General features: G+C 41.2%; 1 protein-coding gene and 1 long non-coding RNA gene across 5 annotated transcripts in view; one reads left to right on the top strand and one right to left on the bottom strand.

Annotated features, from left to right (window-relative positions):
- Positions 1-234: 234 nt before the first annotated feature.
- On the bottom strand, positions 235-18,613 carry LOC140458269 (uncharacterized). Of its 3 annotated transcripts, none has more exons than XR_011953462.1 (5): positions 18,182-18,613; positions 17,394-17,878; positions 11,691-16,002; positions 7,163-9,451; positions 235-3,573 (listed from the first exon to the last, which is right to left on the bottom strand). It is a non-coding gene; the product is annotated as an uncharacterized lncRNA (long non-coding RNA). The 3 variants fall into 3 exon arrangements; XR_011953464.1 differs by lacking the exon at positions 235-3,573 and having other exon boundaries at positions 5,567-9,451; positions 11,691-11,888; positions 15,840-16,002; positions 18,182-18,611; XR_011953463.1 differs by lacking the exon at positions 235-3,573 and having other exon boundaries at positions 5,567-9,451; positions 11,691-11,888; positions 18,182-18,607.
- Positions 17,833-20,319, top strand: part of LOC140458268 (actin nucleation-promoting factor WASL-like) — a 73,920-nt gene continuing 71,433 nt past the window's right edge. Inside the window, exon 1 of one of the 2 annotated variants that reach the window (XM_072552671.1) lies at positions 17,833-18,230. In XM_072552671.1, the coding sequence (XP_072408772.1) occupies positions 18,117-18,230 (114 nt within the window). In that variant the 5' untranslated portion in view covers positions 17,833-18,116. The remainder of the gene's footprint in view (positions 18,231-20,319) is intronic. The other variant, XM_072552670.1, reaches the window with a different exon arrangement.

The raw sequence follows: 20,319 nt of genomic DNA on the forward strand, positions 1-20,319 counted from the left end.
GTTCTTTATTATAATGTTTTTGTCTCTGAAAGTACATCTGTGTACAGGTTGGATAACTTTGGTGATAACACACAAATTTTATGTACTCTTCCCTTTACTTGTAACACAACTGATAGCAAGCAGATCAGGAGATAGACTATTAGGTCCTGGATATAAGCTCTAGATAAGCCTCGTGTTTTTACTGTCAAAGTCATATTTCAGCAGCATGTTGAAGTAACTGCACAGAGGCCAGTATCATATCACCAAATCACCCTTTATTTATGTGTGTGCAGTACATGGACTCTGACCAGCTAGCTTAAAGCTACTCCCTAGACTGAGGAAACCTCTGAATCTTCTGTTTGAATCTGTCAGCAAGGGCTTTCTGATTGGCCCAGGTTAACAGCCCCAGTCAAGGATCTCATAGTTAATGAGATACACCTTGCCCTGGTTCCGATCACTGCATACATCTATTATAATTTTTCACAGTTGGCATAGCTACTCCAATCTAAGCAAACTCTTTAACTAAGAAGGTGACTGTGGCACATGAGAGATAAACAAAGTATTCTAGTCTTATTTTGGCTTTGTAGCAGTTCCCTCAGATCAGTCACATCAGAAACTTGACAAACACAATACGAAATTCACAAGCTTTGTTGTTTGTACTTTATCATTCAGCTAAGATCTCTAGTGAGGGATTTTAGCCAAGCCCTCCTTTTCTCTCTCAGCTTGTAACTGCTGCTGTGCATTCCTCCTCAAAACTGATCACATTTCAGCCCTCCTTTATATTCCATGCATAAATACAGGTCATAAAAAGTACTTCTTGAAAGTAATGGTATTTATTTCTTCAGCATAAACTGATGACACTAAAATGGTAAGGAGCCATAATACATAAAGAACCGTAGGCATGTCTCGGCAGTAGAGAGGTATAACTGATTATATATAGATTGAGGGTAACTACTGCATAAGCATAGGATAAGGTCAGAATGCAGACCTTCATGTACTACCACAATTGGTATTGTGATTAAACACACAGTGTAGAATTTATTCTGCACCATATTGCAGTTATCTAGCCAACCGAATTAACCTACCTTCCACCAGAATTACAATTACTTATTTGATACTAACATGGTTAAGTTTCTATTGAATTGTCTCTTGGATCCAAAATAGTAAGTAAAAAATCCCTACCCTGTCCCCCTATACTTTTGCTACTGAGTGCAATTCCAAACTGCTATACTCAGGATTTAGTAATGAATAAAAGTATGGTGGTAAGTTGACCAATAAAAAATTAAATGGTTTTGGCCAAGAAAATAGCTTTATCTAGAACAGAGCATCAGATACCCTTGCCCACCCATCAAGACATTTTGGCCCTCTATGCCTACCCCCCCAAACCTCAGCAGCAAGCAATATTACAACAAGATCCTATGGAATAAGATTCTACTCTGCCCTGCCTCAAGCAAGACTTTAGACTCTTACTCTACCTTGTCCTTTGCTGATTGCTTTTGTCATTGAAACCAAACTACTGCATGCACTGAGAGCCAATTACTCCCTCTGAATCCTAGTTGCTGCAACTCCCCTTATATGGCTTATATTCATTTTAAAACTTTGTCACATTAAATCCTTGCCCAACACTAATTCTTCTTCCAAGTGCTGCTGTGTGTATTGGCTGACGAGCACCTATTTCCATTTCTAATATTAATTCCTCTTTGTCAGCACTTTCTTCAAATTCCTTCCTTCTCTGTTTCTTCTTTTGATCAACCATGTGCAAAGTCATAGAACGCCAACTGTATATTAAAACTCTTGCATACTGCACCCACTTTCTGTAAACATCATACTTCCTGCAACACGTTCTGCCATCACACTTGGCTGATGCAGTTTTCAGCCGGAATTAAACATGCTTATTCATTGAATTTAGCTCTGAGTCATCCAAGCTTCGAAATCATGGTAGGTGGTGCTATTGCACACTAATTGTTGACCCCTGCTTTAGTTCCATGGTAGGCGGTGCTGTTCTCAGAAGTGTTACATATTGTGGAGCTTTAAAAATCAGGTCTGTGAAGATGCCCTGATGCAGATCCATGTTGCCATCTCGGCACCGTGTGCACCTATCATGCCATCTGTTCTTCATGACTGGAAGTCACTTTGTATGATTACATGCCAAACCAGAAATCAAAAAGCAAGCTGAACTTAACCTCTAGCCTGGACTGGGAAAAACTATGTGCTGACCATCACAATAAATCTGCTTTTTAAATTACTTTTCAGCACTTTTACAGTATCACTGTTAAACAGAATACTCATTTTGGATGAGAGGAAGTGGGAAAACAGATTGCAAAAATGGAATGATCTTAAGGAACTCTATTAATTAACATTCGTAATTGAGTATTTATTTTAAATACCTTGTTCAATCTTAATCTGAATGCTTTTGGAATTAGATTTTTTTCTTAGACAACTGCTATATTTGTCACAGGATTTTGTTCAAGCAAAACCTTTACGTAGGAATTAAAGATGGCAAAATTCCATGAATTATTACATTGACAGTTCTTGCATTTCTTTTCAATCTTCTGATCAGGGCCATTGCAAGACAAAACATAAGAAGCATGGACATCAACGTAAAATAAGGCAGGTAGTGGAAATTTAAAATAATAACTAAAAGTGCTGGGAATGCTCATAAGGTGACACCAAAATTGGAAATGTAGTGGATAGCAAAGAAGGTTACTTCAGAGTACAACAGGATATTAATCGAATGGGCACGTGGGTTGAGGAGTGGCAGACAGAATTTAATTTAGATAAATGCGAGGTGCTGTATTTGGAAAGGCAAATCAGAGCAGGACTCATCCACTTCATGGTAAGGTCCTGGGGAGTGTTGCTGAACAAAGAGACCTTGGAATGCAGGTTCATAGTTCCTTTAAAGTGGAGTCATAGGTAGATAGGTTGTGAAGAAGGCATTGGTATGATTTCCTTTATTGGTTGGAACATTGAGTAAAGGAATTGGGAGGTCATGTTGCAGCTGTACAGGACACTGGTTAGGCCACTTTTGGAGTATTGCGTGCACTTTTGGTCTTCTTGTTACAAGAAGGATATTGTGAAACTTGGAAGAGTTCAGAAAAGATTTACAAGGATGTTGCCATGGTTGGAGGATTTGAGCTATAGGGAGAGGCTGAATAGGTTGGGGCTGTACTCCCTGGAGCGTCAAAGACTGAGGGGGTGGCCTCATAGAGGTTTATAAAATCATGAGGGGCATGAATAAGATAAATGGACAGGGTCTTTTCCCTGGGGTGGGGAGTCCAGAACTAGAGGGCGTAGGCTTAGGGTGAGAGGGAAAAAATTTAAAAGGAACCTAAGGTCAACTTTTTCATGCACAGGGCGGCATGTGTATGGAATGAGCTGCTAGAGGAAGTGGTGGAGGCTGGTACAATTACAACATTTAAAAGGCATCTGGATGGGTATATGAATAGGAAGGGTTTAGAGGGATATGAGCCAAGTGCTGGGAAATGGGACTAGATTAGGTTTGGATATCTGGTCGGTGTGGACGAGTTGGACCGAAGTGTCTGTTTCCGGGCCATACATCTCTATGACTCTACGAGTCAATAAGCGAGGCACCACCTGTGGAGAGACAAACAGTTAACTTTCTTAGCTGTTTTGATGAGAAGGAAACAATGGCTCAGTTTTGAAAGGAAGAGGAAATTGTATGGGAACCATAAGGAGGAATTCATTGAGATGTAATTAACTGGGAATCAAGAAGTTAAGAGGTGGGGTTTCATAGAGGTTAATAAACTTGAAGACAATACCGTGAAAAATAAACCGAAATGATTATAAATTAGGGCTAAATTAGATGAAACTGGTTTGGGTCTGAGAATGGAGCAGTGGCAGAAGACAGCAAATGGATGAACCCAGCTTAGAAATATAAAACCCATGTACTATTCATCATCAGTACTGGGGAAGATGCAAAGTGAGGCCTTGATCTGATTTCAAAACAATTGAGACTGGCCTGACAAGAGATTGTGTAGTAGGCTGGTAAATACTATTAGATCGGAGAAAAATTTAAGGGAGTTGCAAGATTATGTGCTCACATAACCTGCATGATCCCACATTGAGTTAAAACAATTTTCTGCTCAACAGGTATGCTTTGTGAAGTCAGCCTGAGGCAAAGATTATGAAATGAAACATAGGTTGAAGATGATTCATCCATGTCTTTGGGTCTGGAAAATTGCTGTTCTGGTTACTGTGCACGTAGTATTAAATTGGACCATTAAAGAAGACTTTAAATGGACCACAACCTTTCTACTAGAATGATTAGGGGATCTGCAACTAGCTAATATCTTGCTGGCTCCACTTTGGTAGATTTGATGCCATGCTTTTATGTATTACAATTTATTGTAGCATGTATAAAATGCAGATACCTAAAATAGTTGCAGTGTAAGAGCTGAGTGAACCATTTTGTTGTCACACTAGATTGTGGAACATGATGCATCTGAGGTTCTTATAATGAATCATGTAATCACATTGGAATTGTCTAGTGCAGTTATACTACGGGGAAAGCAATGGAGAATGGTCATGTCACTACATTAGAAATCCAGAGACCTTGGCAAATATCCTAGGGCTATGGATTCAAATCCACCACACCAATTGGTCAAATCTGAATTCAATAAAAATACCTGGAATGTATAGGTTGTTTCAATATGGTGAGCCCATTAGGAAAGGAAATGTGCCATACGAATAAAGTATGAATCCAGACACAAGAGCAGTGTGCTTATGTCTTAATTGCCCTCTGAACTGGCTCTAAAAAGCCACTCTGTTTAAGGGAAATTAGCAATGGGCAACAAGTGTTGACTTTTCCAATGATATTTACATCCCATTAAGGAATAAAACAATACAGGATTACATAAACTGATCTTAAATTCTCTGGTTGTGTACTCTGGGGTTTATGTTCACAAAGCAAAGTCAAACAGGAAAGCAGACCTGGTGTTAGACAAAAGAAATGGTGGAGGAGTGTGTGAAGCAAAGAGGAAAAGGCAAAAAAAGAGAAATGATTCAGTTTGGGTACAATATGAATATCAATTCGTGAAAATTTCATAATTAAGTTTTTTTCAGTCACCCGATAGTTTTTGCTTCTAATTTATGTCAAGCTTCTGTATGAAAAATGGTTAAATATGTTGTTCTAGCTATTTCTCAGTAACATGCATCTGTCACTTATTATCTGTTTACTATTGGCAAACCCAGCCTTAAATAGATTTAGTTTGGTGCACTGTGGAACCAAACCAAACTCCAAACAAAGCAGAACATCCAGTAAAACAGGAACACATAACTAATGACTGAAGTAGTGAGGTCATTTTAAGTTTGAAAAATCACCAGAAATGAATCAATACTTCTGAGCAGTAAAATCAAATGGTCAGGCAGAAGCTGTGTCACTTTCCTTGTAGGAAATGCATGGTTACGGGGATAGGGTAACAGGGGTAAGACCATAAGACCATAAGACATAGGAGTGGAAGTAAGGCCATTCGGCCCATCGAGTCCACTCCGCCATTCAATCATGGCTGATGCGCATTTCAGCTCCACTTGCCAGCGTTCTCCCCGTAGCCCTTAATTAAATGGGTAGGTCTGGGATGCTCTTTAGACGGTCGATGTGAACTTAATGGATCAAATGGCCTGCTTCTACACTGTAGGGATTCTATGATTCACCCTAGTTCACCTGCTTGGAAGAATCTCTTGAAAATCCAATGCAAGAGCTGAAAAACCTGATGCAACAATTCCCCAGAGAAGCTTCTGAAAGACACCCTCCTGACATGTCCTGAACAAACGGCTTCTGAAAAGACAACAGTGACAACCACATAGGTCTGTGATGCCCATCCATGTGTGCTAAATTACTGCACTGAAAGCCATCTGCAATATTTTATATCGTTTACTTTTTTCTTTACAAATGGGAGGTCATGTTGCAGATGTACAGGAGACTTTGGTTAGGCCATTTTTGGAAAAATGTGTTCAATTCTGGTCTCCCTGCTATAAGAAAGATGTTGTGAAACTTGAAAGGGTTCAGAAAAGACTTACAAGGATGTTGCCGTGGTTGTAAAGTTTTAGCTATAGGGAGAGGATGAATAGACTGGGGCTACTTTTCCTGGAGCATTGGAGACTGAGGGGTGACTGTATAGAGGTTTACAAAATCATGAGGGGCATGGATAGCATGAATAGTCAAGGTCATTTCCTCAGGATAGGGGAATCAAAAGCTAGAGGGCTTAAGTTTAAGGTGAGAGAGGAAATGTTTAGAAGGGATCTAAGGGGCAATTTTTTCCACACACCTGTTAGTGCATTCATCGAATGAACTGACAGAGGAAGTGGTGGAAGCTGGTACAATTATAACATTTAAAAGGCATCTGGTTTGGTATATGAATTGGAAGTGTTTAAAGGGATAATGGGCCAATTTTGTCCAATGGGTCTAGATTAATGAAGAATATCTAGTCAACATGGACAAATAGGATCAAATCGTCTGTTTCCATGCTGTGCATCTCTATGACTACATTATTTTTACAAAGTATTTTCTATGCAGTTGATCTCTACAAAGAAAGTTTCTTAAATTTAACTGTTCTGTGTATTGAATTATTTAAAAGTGTATCTATTTATACAGTCATATGTTAAATTGTTAACATGCTGTTCTTTATTGAAAAAGATTTGTTTGGTAATAAGTCAATAGTTCAGTTGTTTAAAGAAAAGTAACTAGTAGATTTATATTCGGAAATAGATTTGCATATATGATTGGTTATATTGATAACTGGGTAAAATATTTTTTGACATGTTGGAACTGGTTCAGTGGCAGGACGTCGGCAATGCAGTGCACTACTCCCATCTTGGCCGTAACAATATTCACATATGTTGGTGTGCCTGAAAAATGTTTCCCTCAGATCAATAGACTATAGACTATCAATTCAAAAAGGGAACTACAGCTAATGTATTGACTCAATGATCCTTGAACTACAAACCTGGACAAGGAATAGTCTTACAGACAGGTTGACCAAACATATTGTGGTGAGTGTATAATCTGATAGGTATGAAAGGCATCAACAAGGACGTGTGAACAATTTGAGTTGAGAAGTCTGTAGACCTTACAAATTTTTCTGAAAGATATTAATCATTATGAAAATCTGAACAAGACAGTGAAAAGCTGGGACTGAGTCAGAAATTATGTTTAAAAGGGACACACCTTCCAGAATTTGATGCTGCAGCCAAGTGGTCCATTCAGCCGCTGAAGATGCTGGGGAGGAAGAAACATTTACAGAGAGACTGTGTTTAGAATGCACCCATATATAAGATCATTCGGCTATTTTAGGAACCTGTCGTGGACTAATTTGAAGTTATTTCATTACTTTGCATTGTGGATAAATACAGTGGAGTTTCTGTTGTTGTGACCAGACTCGAGGCTAGTTTTCTTTTTCTTTATTCACTTGTGGGATATAGGCATTACTGGCTGGCCAGCATTTATTGTCTGTTGCTAGTTGCCTTCGAGAAGGTAGTCATTGGCTGCCTTCTTGAATATACCATAGAGTGACACGCAATACCCTGAGAGAGGGAATTCTGATCCAGTGACAGTAAAGGAACGGCAATACATTTCTAAGTCAGGATGGTGAGTGGCTTCGAGGGGAACTTGCTGGTGGTGGTATTTCCAGGTATCTTCTGTCCTTGCCCTTCGAGATGGAAGTGGTCATTGATTTGAGAAGGTGCTATCTAAGGATTTCTGGTGAATTTCTGCAGTGCATTTTGTAGCTAGCACCAGTATGTAATACAGAGTGTCAGTGGTGGAGGGAGTGGACCACTGACAGATATGGTGCCAATGAAGTTGGCTGCTTTGTCCTAGATGGTGTCAAACTTCTTGAGTATTGTTAGAGCTACACTCATCCAGGCAAGTTGAGAGTATTCCATCACTCTCCTTACTGGTGCCTGGTCATTGATAGACAGACTTTGGGGAGTCAGGAGGTGAGTTACTCGCTGCAGTATTTTTGGCCTCTGACCTGCTCTTGTAACCACTGTGTTTATGTGGTGAGTCCAGTTGAGTTTCTGGTCAATAGTAACCCCAAGGATGTTGATAGTGGGGGATTCAGTGATGGCAACACCATTGAATTTTAGAGGGCAGTGATTAGATTATCTCTTCTTATTGGTAATGGTCATTGCCTGGCTTTTGTGTGGCACAATTGCTACTTGTCACTTGTCAGCCCAAGGCTGGATATTGTCCAGATCTTGTTGCATTTGAACATGGACTGCTTCAGTGTCTGAAGAGTTTCAGATGGTGTTGAATGTTGTGCTATCATCAGCGAACATCCCCACTTCTGACCTTATGGAGGGGCAAGATGGGCCATTGACGAAGCAGTTAGTAATGACTGGGCTTAGGACAGTACCCTGAAGAAGTCCTGCACAAATGTCCTGTTGCTGAGATGACTGAGCTCCAACAACTACAACCATCTATGTGCCAGGTATGACTCCAACCAATGGACAGTTTGCCCCCAATACCAATTGATTCTAGTTTAACTAGGGCTCCTTGGATGCTACTCATGATGGAATGCAGTCTTGATATCAAGGGCTGTCACTTTCACATCATCTCAGGAATTCAATTCTGTTGGTTGTAATGAGGTCAGGAGCTGAGTGGTCCTGGCAGAATCTAGACTGGGAGTCACTGAGTAGGTTATTGCTGAGCAGGTGCTGCTTGATAGCACTGTTGATGACACCTTCCATCACTTTACTGATGACAGAGTAGGCCAATGGGCAATAACTGGCTTGAGTTAGATTTGTCCTGCGTTATATGTACAGGACAGACCTGGGCAATTTTCCACATTGTCGGGTAGATGCCAGTGTTGTAACCATACTGGAACAACCTGGCTAGGGGAACTTAAAATCACTTCAAACACAAATCATCAGTAGTATTGCTGGAATGTTATCAGGGCCCCTAAGCTTTGTAGTATCCAGTGCCTCCAACCATTTCTTGATATAAAGTCATACTTCATGTAGTTTGAATCAAACAGGCTGAAGGCTGGTATCTATCATGCTGGGGACCACTGGAGGGGCCAAGATAGATCATCAACTTGGCACTTTGGCTGAAGATTGCTGCGAATGAACAGGGTCCATTCTCTTCAGCTGATGTTTTGGCAATGTCTGCAGCAATATGAAGATCTCTTGATCCTTGGGAGTCAAGTGAGACAGACAATTGGTTCTTAAAAGTTGAGATGGACTCCAGTTCTCAAGAATTAGGACAATCTCCTGGGTTTGGTGGCGGCTGAAGTATCGGCTGTGATAAGGCCACTTTGGCAGAGGAGATATTCTGGGTCCAGTCAGCAGTGGCAGGAGCTTCTTTCTTGGTGTTGTGTCCTCAAGAACAGCTTTTGGCAGAGGTAGCATTCTGGGTCCAGTCAGCAGCAGGGATTGCTTCCGCGTGTTTCCTCCTTGGTGTTGTGGCCTCAGCGACAGCTTTGGCAGCTGTGAGTGTGGCGGCATCCTGTAGCCACTTAGGAAATCAAGAAGGCATGAATGGAACAAAAAAAATAACATTTGTTCTAACTTTGTACAATTTAATTTCTTTTCATAATTTAAGCAATTAAAATGACTAATGTATACATATTTTACTGTATTTTTAATAAATATATGCAACAGTAAATTGCTATTATTATTATGCTGTGCTCTTCCACCATCGAGGTTACCCAAAGTGTTACTGTTTCAGATTGCAGACCCCAAAGTGTTTAGCCCCTGGATGATGAGAGATTAACTTCCTTATTCACCCACCTCCTCAACTGCAGCAGTTTTATCCCTCCCTTTGTGAATATTTATCACCTGGGCCAAATGGACTCACTGATTTGCACTAGTAACCAGTAACATTGAGATTGGTAAATTGAACCACTGATTTTTTGAGAATCCAGCTGTTGCTGATTCAATTTTGAACTGGTTTGCAGCAGTCAGGGTGAGGTGATGCATGGGTGCCTCATAGCTGTTCTCAAGCTGTTACTTCCTTAGCATACAATACACAGGCCAGTCCACAGCAGTCTAATAATACAGACCAGAGCTGAAATTCTCTTTTAATCCCATTTTTTGTGCAGTTCTGGAATGGGAAACCATAAATTTTTAAACAGATGGCTTTCTTCTGTGGAGGTGGTAGTCAACTCTCATCATCACAACTCACTTTGTCTTTAAAGGGTTCAGAAAAGATTTACGAGGCTGTGGCCAGGGTTGGAGAGTTTGAGCTACAAGGAGAGGCTGAATAGGCTGGGGCAATTTTCCATGCAGGGTTGGAGGCTGAGGGGTGACCTTATAGAGGTTTATAAAATCATGAGGAGCATGGATAGGATGAATAGTCAAGGTCTTTTCCTCAGGGTAGGGGAGTCCAAAATTAGAGGGCTTAAGTTCAAGGTGAGAGGGGGGAAATGTTTAGAAGGGACCTCAGAGGCAACATTTTCTCGAACAGGGTACTGCAGTTATGGAATGAACTGCCAGAGGAAGTGGTGGAAGCTGGTACAATTACAACATTTAAAAGGCATCTGGATGAGTATACAAATAGGAAGGGTTTAGACTGATATGGACCAAATGTCAGTAAATGGGATTACATTTATATTGGATATCTGGTTGGCATGGACAAGTTGGATCAAAGGGTCTGATTGCGTGCTATGCAGCTCTATGACTCTATAAAACCTTTAGGTGTTGCATTTTATTGCTCCCACACAGGAACTTTGCTAGCCAACCAGTCAATTTACACCTGAAAGTAAGGGCTAAATGCCCATATTATTTGAATGGTTGGGTAATCATCATAATATCATTTGTACTTTAATAAATGTACACTATTTTTCTTGTGTATTGTGTACAAAGTGCTTTCTTTCCTTTACAAAAGATATCTTTCCTTGTTTCCATATCATATGATCACTTCTACTTTTACTCATAATTATTGAATTATTATAGTTAATAAAATTGTTGTTTTAACTCATTATCTGGTGTTGTCATTAATTTCTGTGATGTCCAGAGTAAGATTCCAAACATAAAAGGGACTGTCCCCTGATAAAATGCTCATCCTTACTTTCTATATTGTTGACTATTATTTCTGCATTCTTTGCAGTTTCAAAATATAATTAGCGAAAATTAAAAAATCAAGGAACTTAAATAATAGTGAAATTATAATTTGCATGGACAAATATGGACAGAATCACAGAAAGCAATGGACAATATACCAGTCAATCCACCAGTTTACATATAAGAAATATGGAGTTAGACTTACTATCATGATAACACATGTAGATTATGTGGCAGGACAGCCTATTATAAATAATATACCCAGAGTCATCATGAACGTTGCCAGTCTGCCAAAACATGCAGATATTGCGCTTTGTTTCAATCAGTTAAATACTGCAACCAGAGTTGCATAATGCAACCAATTAAACTTTGTTTTTATGATGTCTTAAAGAGTCAGATCAGATTAAGAAAATCTCTGCTGTACATTTCAGAATATTGCTGTAATTGTAAAACAGTATAAGACAGTTCACATATTGACTCACAGCTGATGTAGCACTAATATAGTGAAATTATACTTCACATGTGTTCCCTGTATATCATACTTTCATCGTCACACCCAGATGATTAGTAACTAGTTTCTCGGTTAAAAAATTCACTCATTTAAGCAACACCTATTCACATATCTGATTACAGCCATGATTTATTTGCTGACAATAAAAAAGCAAAATACAAAATACTTATCAATAATTCACCTCTTTTTGTGATTAGCTATTGTTCAGTTGCTGAATTCTTACTTCCAAATCAAATGATCGTGGGTTCAAGACTGACTCCAGAGATGTGAGCACGAAAATCAAGGCTGACACTCCAGTGCTGTACGGAGAGAATCTTTTTACGTCAATGTATGTTACACATCACTAGAAGAGTGTGCTGGAAAGTAAGCTCTGCTATTCCTAGAGTTATCACAAAATTTAAAGATTTTTAGAAGTATGCAAAATCCTGCAATTTACTTGCCTTTCAGACACAGTTTGACAGCAAGCACAAATAAATAATTCTAGCTAGAGATAAACAATTGTAGACCATGAATATGTAACATGACTAGTTTAAACTCGAACCCCATTATAAATTCCTCCCTACGTATAGGCACACACAAAAAGGGTGTGATGGTCAGAGGGAAGGACTGGGAAGGCAGTTCAATGGCATTTTGTTCACAGGGTATACTGAGATGGTCTTTATGGCTCGTTAAAACAAGCTGCTCCTTTATTCCCCTTTTCCAGATACTTTCACTCACTGTAGTGGCTGGTCCGTTAAGCCAGAGACTTTGAGTGAAAAAGAATCACAGCTTATGGTAACTACAGCAGGAAAAATAAACTGGCCTTAGAGAGTCATACAGTTCGGAAACAGACACTTCGGCCCAACCAGCCCACACCAATCACAAACCTAAACTAAACTAGTCCCACTTGCCTGATCCTGGCCCACAATCACCCAAACCTTTCCTATTCATGTACTTATTCAAATGTCTCTTAAACATTGTAACTGCACCCGCATCCACCACCTCCTCTGGAGGTTCATTCCACACACGAACCACTCTGTGTAAAAATGTTGCCAGTCATTCCTTTTTTAAAATATTTGTCCTGTCATCTTAAAAATATGTACCTTAGTCTTGAAATCCCCCACCCTAGGGAAAATACATCTGCCATTCACCTTATTTATATCCCTCATGATTTTGTCAACCTCTATAAGGTCACCTCTCAACCTCCTACACTCCAGTGAAAAAAATCCCAGCCTATCTGGCCTCTCCTTATAATTCAAACCTTCCATTCCTAGCAACATTTTGGCAAATCCTCTCTCGCATAGCAATATCCTTTCCATGACAGGGTGACTAGAATTGGACACAGTACTTTAAAAGAGGGCTCACCAACATCTTATGCAACCTCATCACAATGTCCCATCTCCAAGCAATCTACTGTCTAAGTATTCCACATTTCAGGTGGCACGGTGGCACAGTGGTTAGCACTGCTGCCTCACAGCGCCAGAGACCTGGGTTCAATTCCTGCCTCGGGCAACTGACTGTGTGGAGTTTGCACGTTCTCCCCGTGTCTGCGTGGGTTTCCTCCGGTTTCCTCCCACAGTCCAAAGATGTGCAGGTTAGGTGAATTGGCCATGCTAAATTGCCTGTAGTGTTAGGTAAGGGGTAGATGTAGGGATATGAGTGGGTTGCGCTTCGGCAGGGCAGTGTGGACTTGTTGGGCCGAAGGGCCTGTTTCCACACTGTAAGTAATCTAATCTAATCTAATTTCCAAACAATATTAAGTCCTGAAGTAGTTTTAGTTTTCAGCATTCAGCATAAAATTTTAATCTGTAAAACGTTAAAAAAATCTTAAATTCTCTAGGCCCTCTTGTTATTTATGGCCTTTGAGGCCTACCTTCAATACTTAGTATATGACTGCTAACACATTCACTTCAGGATTAAAAGTAATTGCCAAAGAGGGGGAGGATGAGAAAACGGAGTTCAAAAACATCACGTCAGGTCTTGCAAATGTTGTGCAAACGGAAATTCAAATTAATGGTATGCAATTGCAGCTTCAATTGACAATTCATTTCTTGTGAACCTTTTAAAAAAGCAATCCTCTCAATAACTATACTGGCTTACAGTTTGCGATCAGTAGCACAGTAATAGAGTTGCCACTGACCCCTAAGAAAGCTGCCGAATGATTTCTGGGCTTCTGATTTCCCCCTTTCTCAAAAGATTAAACCTGATGGCAATTCAATGGGATCTCCAAGAGTGTAGAAACCATGATGTCAGTAGGCAGATAAGTCGCCAGTTACATTGAATATTTCACAGACAGAAAACCAGGAAGTTTTCTCAATCCAGATAGCAATTGGATTGGGATACAAGTTAAAACAAAGATATACTTTTATAAAGACCATAATATGTTAATATTTTTATCATCATGGAAATGATTAGCATTCTACAGGAATAAATTAGATTTTCTGGGCTAGTGAGTGGTCAGCAGTTATGATAAAGTTACTATGCTGTTACAAAATCAAGTAGCACCTTATTCGACTGGATTGCTGAATCACTGACAGTATTTTCTACACTTGCTGTTATTCTGTAAATATGCAGTTGTTGAACTCAATGTCAGCTTCAGTGCATTAATGGTCTCCTTGTGACAGTTTTGCCATCATAAGCATTGCAAAATCCTGCCTTCTGCCCATCACAGATAGTCTTCAGCCAATTCAATTCACTCCACTGATATCAAGAGATGGTTCGAAGCATTGGATACCACAAATACTATGGGCCCTGATAATATTCCGGCAACGGTACTGAAGACGTTCTCCAGAACTCTGTGCACCCCTAGCCAAGCTCTTCCCGCACAATTACAACACTGGCATATGTCCACATGGAAAATTGCCCAGGCAAGTCCTACACACAAAAAGCAAGACAAATCCAATCCGACCAATTATTATCTTGTCAGTAAAATGATGGAAGGTGTCATTAACAGTGCTATCAAGCAGCACCTGCTCAGCATTAACCTGCTCAGTGACGGCTAGTTTGGGTTCCACCATGGTCACTCAGTTCCTGATCTCATTACAGCCTTGGTTCACAGACAAAAGAGCTAAATATTCCAGAGGTGGGGTGACATCCTGGCCACATTTAACTGATTATGGCATCAAGGAGCTCCAGAAAAATTTCTCTCAATGGAAATCAGGAGGAAAACTCTACTGGTTAAAGTTACACCTTTAAGATCATAAGTCATAGGAACAGAAGTAGGTCATTCAGCCCCTCAGTCTTCTCCATCATTCAACAAAATTTTGTCTAATCTGATAATCCTTAACTCAGTTTCCCACCTTATTCCCAAGTCCTTTGATCCCCTTCCTGCTTATTTCAGCTTTGAATATACTTAATGACCCAGTCTCAACAGCCAAAGAATTCCACCGATTCACTACTCTGAAAGAAGAAATTCTTGAGCATCCCTGTCTTCAAAGTCAAGATAGGTTATCTGGGCCACTGCTGTAGTGGCAAAGTGAGGAACTCAATTGTGAGGATCAGAGACAGCATGTTGGGATGCCAAGAAATTACAATTGCGGAAGAGGAAACACAATATATAGAAGGTTGGTGGGGGGTATACGGTAGATTATTAAAGAGAAACGGGTAATGTGAGAGGGGGATTATTGACTGTCAACAACACCCTGGTTTTGATTGGGGCCTGGGGTCAACTACCTGTGACATGGTGACCTGCAGTAGGAATAACATAAGAAGGAGTGTTACATAGATGGAATGGGTTGGAACATGCACCCTTGTGTGTGTGTGTGTATGTGTATGCATGCGTGCACGCATGTGTCATACAGTCCCTACAGTGTGGAAACTGGCCATTAGGCCCAGCAAGTCCAATCCAATCCTTCAAAGAATATCCCACCCAGATCCATTCCTATTACTTTACATTTCCCCTAACTAATGCACCTAGCCAATACAGCCCTTTTGGGCAATTTAGTATGGCCAACTCACCTAATTTGCACATCTTTGGACTGTGGGAGGAAACCCACACAGACACGTGCAGAATGTGCAAACTCCACACAATCGCCTGAGGCCGTGTGTATGTAAACCAACTGTCAGAAGCAGCTGCTGTTTCCTTCCATCATTTTGTAACCAGTACGTGCACAATGGAGCTGAAAATCACTGCCTCCAAAGCTGGAGAGGGCAGGAGAAGCGTTTCTTTCTTTGAGGAGGACGGCTTCGCTTTCTACCGACATTAGGCACTTCAATGGGCAACAGCACTATACAGCTGAGAGTGTGCACTACATGGAATGGAAACCTCAAGTATTAATGTCCTAATTCTGGCCTCAAGCAGAGAGAGAGTATGGCACATACTCTGACAGAGCAGAAAAGATCATTCACCTACTTGTTACACTACTCTGTGTTTTCAAACCATGGAGACTGCAATAACCTGGTACAACCATGGACCAGGTGTGCAGGGTCTGGTGTTGTGGCCATCTCTGTTGGTCCTATGGGAAGAGGACATCCAACTTCAGCACCACCCCCATCTACGATCACTTCTGGATTCCCTATTTACAAAGCAAGGCACCAATTTTCCTTTGTCTATTATATCCAGGGCAAATAATACAAACCATGCAGTCCAACTTCAGACTAACAGCACTTGTTTATATGCACAACAGCTTTTAATTATGAATCCTAGAATGTCTCGGCAATGGTGAGTACTTCTGTCAGTGGAGAGTTGAAGTATATGGTAAGCAAGGGCCATAGGGCATCATGACGAGGTGAATTTAGGAAGATAGTTTGAGAAATCGTGTGAAATCTCATGGGATTTATGTTAATTGCCCTGAATGGAATTACACTGGGATTCCTATCATCCCTTTCCCCCATACAAATAAACATTGTCAACAATGGGATTGAGACCTTAATACTGACAAGTTGTCTGGTGTCAGTTCTGTTTCCTTAGTTCTGTTTCCATTTTCTGGGAGGCTGTAGAAATACAAACTATCAAGTTCAACAAGTTCAGGTCATAACATCTGCCCCCATTTCCCCTCCCCTCTCAAGAATGATGATGAAGGGCTTATGCTTGAAACATCGACTCTCCTGCTCCTCAGATGCTGCCTGACCTGCTGTGCTTTTCCAGCGTCACCCTTTTCGATATCTGCTACTGCACGTCGACCATCAGAAGAATACAAGAAATAGGAGCAGAAATAGATTATGTTCATCCTGATCCCCTACTCAATATGATTGTGGCTGATCTTGGGCTCCAACTCCATTTTCGTTCTTGCTCCACATATCCCTTGTTTTGCCAAATGACAAAGTCTATCTATCCTAGCCTTAAGTGAATTCACAAAAGAGCATCCACAGCTCTCAGAGGTAGAAAACTCCTAAGATTCACAATCTTTCAAATCTAGTAACTTTATATTTAAAAATGTTAGTCTTAACCCCACAATTTTGTCTCTTAAAGTGCACTTGAAATTCTATCATGTATGACACTGTTGCCTTGAGGATCCTTTTAGATTAAGTTATTGACTAATCCTGTTTTATTGCACATTACCAGGTCCAGAATAACTGCTTAGTTCTTAAACATACCATTCTAATGATGTGGAGGTGTTGGTGTTGGACTAGGGTGTACAAAGTTAAAAAACACACACCTAGTTATAGTCCAACAGGTTTATTTGCAAGTTCAAGCTTTTGGAGTGCTGCTCCTTCATCAAGTAGGTAGTCACCTGACGAAAGAGCAAAGCTCAAAAAGCTCGCACTTCCAAATAAACCTGTTAGACTCTAATTTTGTGTTGTATGATTTTTATCTTTTTACTGTTCTATGACACTGTCCTGTCAATTTAGCCATTTTATACATTAACATCACTCAGGGTTACTTAAACACGCCATTTATTTATTTATGCTCTTCCCTAGGTGATGCTACTGACCTGTAAATTATTCCAAAATAACAAACTCTTACCTTTCTTATTTCTACCTATGCCGATTTTACATCTTGCTCTTTCGAGCTCAGGACACCCTTCATTAACAGAGCCACCCCACCGCCTTTTTACTTTTGGAAACATTCGGGTTCCGGCTTCGGTGCCCGTCCAAACATCTCTCTGTGAGAGCTATCGAGTTAACAAAGTACCCTGCTACCTCGGCGCTGGAAGTCCACCCATTTAAAATGAATGAAGTCTGTCCCCGGTGCGTCAAGCGGGTCGAGGCCATCCGCAAATGGGTGCGGAACCGCCGACGCCATGCCTTGCAGTTTTCCCTCGTTCCGAGCGGGGCGGCCAACACAAACCCGAATGGCGGAGGGACTCGGGCTCGAACTCCGCTTCGGAGGGATGGGGAAGGCGTCGTTTGCGATGGGCGGTGCGTCGAGATGGAATTGCATTTTGCAGCTTTCCTCCGGGGGGGGGTACCGGATGGCGTACTCCGGGAGCCATGTTGGTTTCCGTTGGGCTGAAAGTTGAGGGACAAGTTTGAACTGGGGCGCGAGCGAGCGAGAGAGACAGACAGCGGCTGCGCCCCAGTCCCTCCCCCCTCCAATAACCCGCCCCCTCCCCCGCGCGCGGGGGACCGCACTGCCCTGGAAGAGGACCCGCCTGCTCTCATTCGACCGTCCGCAATGCGCCGCAGCTGAGAGGCGACACACAGGCCGGAGAGGGAGCGACCGACCGACCGACCGTGAGAGTCCAGAATGATTTCCAACCAGCAGAGCAGCAACCGGCCCCGGGCCAACAATGTCGGCTCGATGCTGCTTACCCCGCAGGAGAACGAAGCGCTTTTCAGTTGCCTCGGGAGGAAATGCCTGGTGAGTGAAGTCCGCACTCCGAGAGAGGTGGGGGCCCCTTGTCACCCTCCCTCTGGGCTACCTGCCCGGAGATCAACCCCAAAATAGCAGGGAAGCGGGATCGCCCACCGGCTCCCCACCCCCCCCGACACGTCCTGGGGCTTGATACGGAAGGGAGCCCGGGGCCTGCCATCAGGCCAGGCCCGTGTTCCCGTTTCCCTGGAATCGGTGCGAAAAAGCCCTGCCTTGATTCATCAGCTCAGTTTCATAATTACTCCACGCAAGGAGGAGCACCTCTGAGGGTGGGAGTGGGACACACTCAACACTACTTTGCCCGTTTTTCTACGCAACTTTAACTGGAAGCATTTAACACGGACGCCCCGCACTTTTTGTGCGTTTACTGAAATCCTCGTAAAGCCATTCAATCATTTTGAGCTCTCCTGTTGGAGCTCTTGGTGTTTTGACAGAAGAATTCTTCTAATTGTTCACTGAATGTCAAGGGAGTGTGTGTGTTTGTTCACTATCACGAAAAAAATTATTAACTGTAAACCAATCACTACATATTATATAGGTAAAGTTTTAGCATTCCAAGGAAGTTGGCATTAAAGTGTGTTCTACAGAGTTTTAGTTTACATTTCGTCTGGGTTGTGTTTGTGTCAACAGGAAAACAGTCTTATAGGTTGCTTCTTAAGTTCTAGGAAGCAAAAAGGGAGTATTTCCACATCTTGCAGTTTGTGTTTTGTATGTTTTCATGAATGTATTATTCAAGCAGTTTGTTTAAAATGCAAGATGTCGTTATAAAGTATAGGGTTTAAAATATCCAACTTGAAGCATTTTGTACTCAGGCAGTTTGCAAAATTATCAAATGACTATATGGTGCTTCATTAATTGTCTGGCACAGTGTTGTAACACATGTGACCTATATCTATAAATATTATTTCTGCATCCATACATAGTAAGATTGTAGTCTGGCATGGATTTTAGAAGAGTCCTACATGGATGACAATATACAAATTTGCTTATGATCAGGAAATGAACTTGAACCAAATCTCTCTCTTTCCCCTCGTACTGTACATACCCACGGAATGTATCTTGTCTTCTCGTTACTTAGTCCTCTAGTTCACCAATCCTACAAGACACTCATGTTTCAGCTCCCGTTCTGTATTTCATTTCCATTCTTCCAATCACCTCTTTGACTGCTCATTGACCACAACCTCCTGTATCCTCTCATATTTTGACCATTTCCTGGATAGCGTTAGAATTTTGTTCATTACCTACCTGGAATATACTTTGTTTGTTTGACATTGGTGAAGGTTCAAGGAGGTTTTGCTCAGCTCTGTTCATCTGCCCGGATCGTTCCTTGGTTTGTCAATGTCTTTACCTCCTTGCCTCCTCGTAATTCTTAACCTACTTCAGCAGTTAAGATGTGGAAATGCTGATGTTGGATGGTGGACAAAGTCAGAAGTCACACAATATCAGGTATAGTCCAACAGGTTTATTTGTGATCACAAGCTTTTGGTGTGCTGCTCCTTCATCCCTCACTGCTGCATGATTGTTTTGTATGTTTCTATCTCGCTTGTAGACTTGAGTACATTCTGGCTTTCTAGAATACGAAAGAAGGAAACTATCATGAGTAAGAAGAAATAGGAGTCAGCTGTATAGCTCTGGAAGTTGCTGCATTTAGTTGGAATGTGGATGATACTTGATCACATCCACTTTCCCACCTAATCCCTCTACCCTTGGAAAAAAGAGTGAAACACTCCACTGACAAGGTAGCAGTAAAACTGAATAAAGTAAATGGTGGAAGAGACTTTTCATTCCTGCCAGCATTGTAAAGTTTGAGAATGGGGCTAAAATGGCATGCCTATTAAAGGTAAAGAGGTAGAGGGAAGTAATTGAGGAATAAAAGAATAGCCATTGGTGAACTCCAAGATAAGGAGTTTGGTATTGGAGAACCTGAAGATGGCTAAGGTAAGAGATTTTCAATTCATGGCTGGAGAGTATTCTGTTCAGTGGAAGGCAATTCAGTAATTTATATGCTAGGATGCATCTCATTAAACAAAAACATGAAATGTTACTAATGTGTAGCAAGTTCATCAGCATTTGAAGA

The sequence above is a fragment of the Chiloscyllium punctatum genome, chromosome 32 (genome assembly GCF_047496795.1).
Source record: "Chiloscyllium punctatum isolate Juve2018m chromosome 32, sChiPun1.3, whole genome shotgun sequence".
Classification (NCBI taxonomy): Eukaryota; Metazoa; Chordata; class Chondrichthyes; order Orectolobiformes; family Hemiscylliidae; genus Chiloscyllium; species Chiloscyllium punctatum.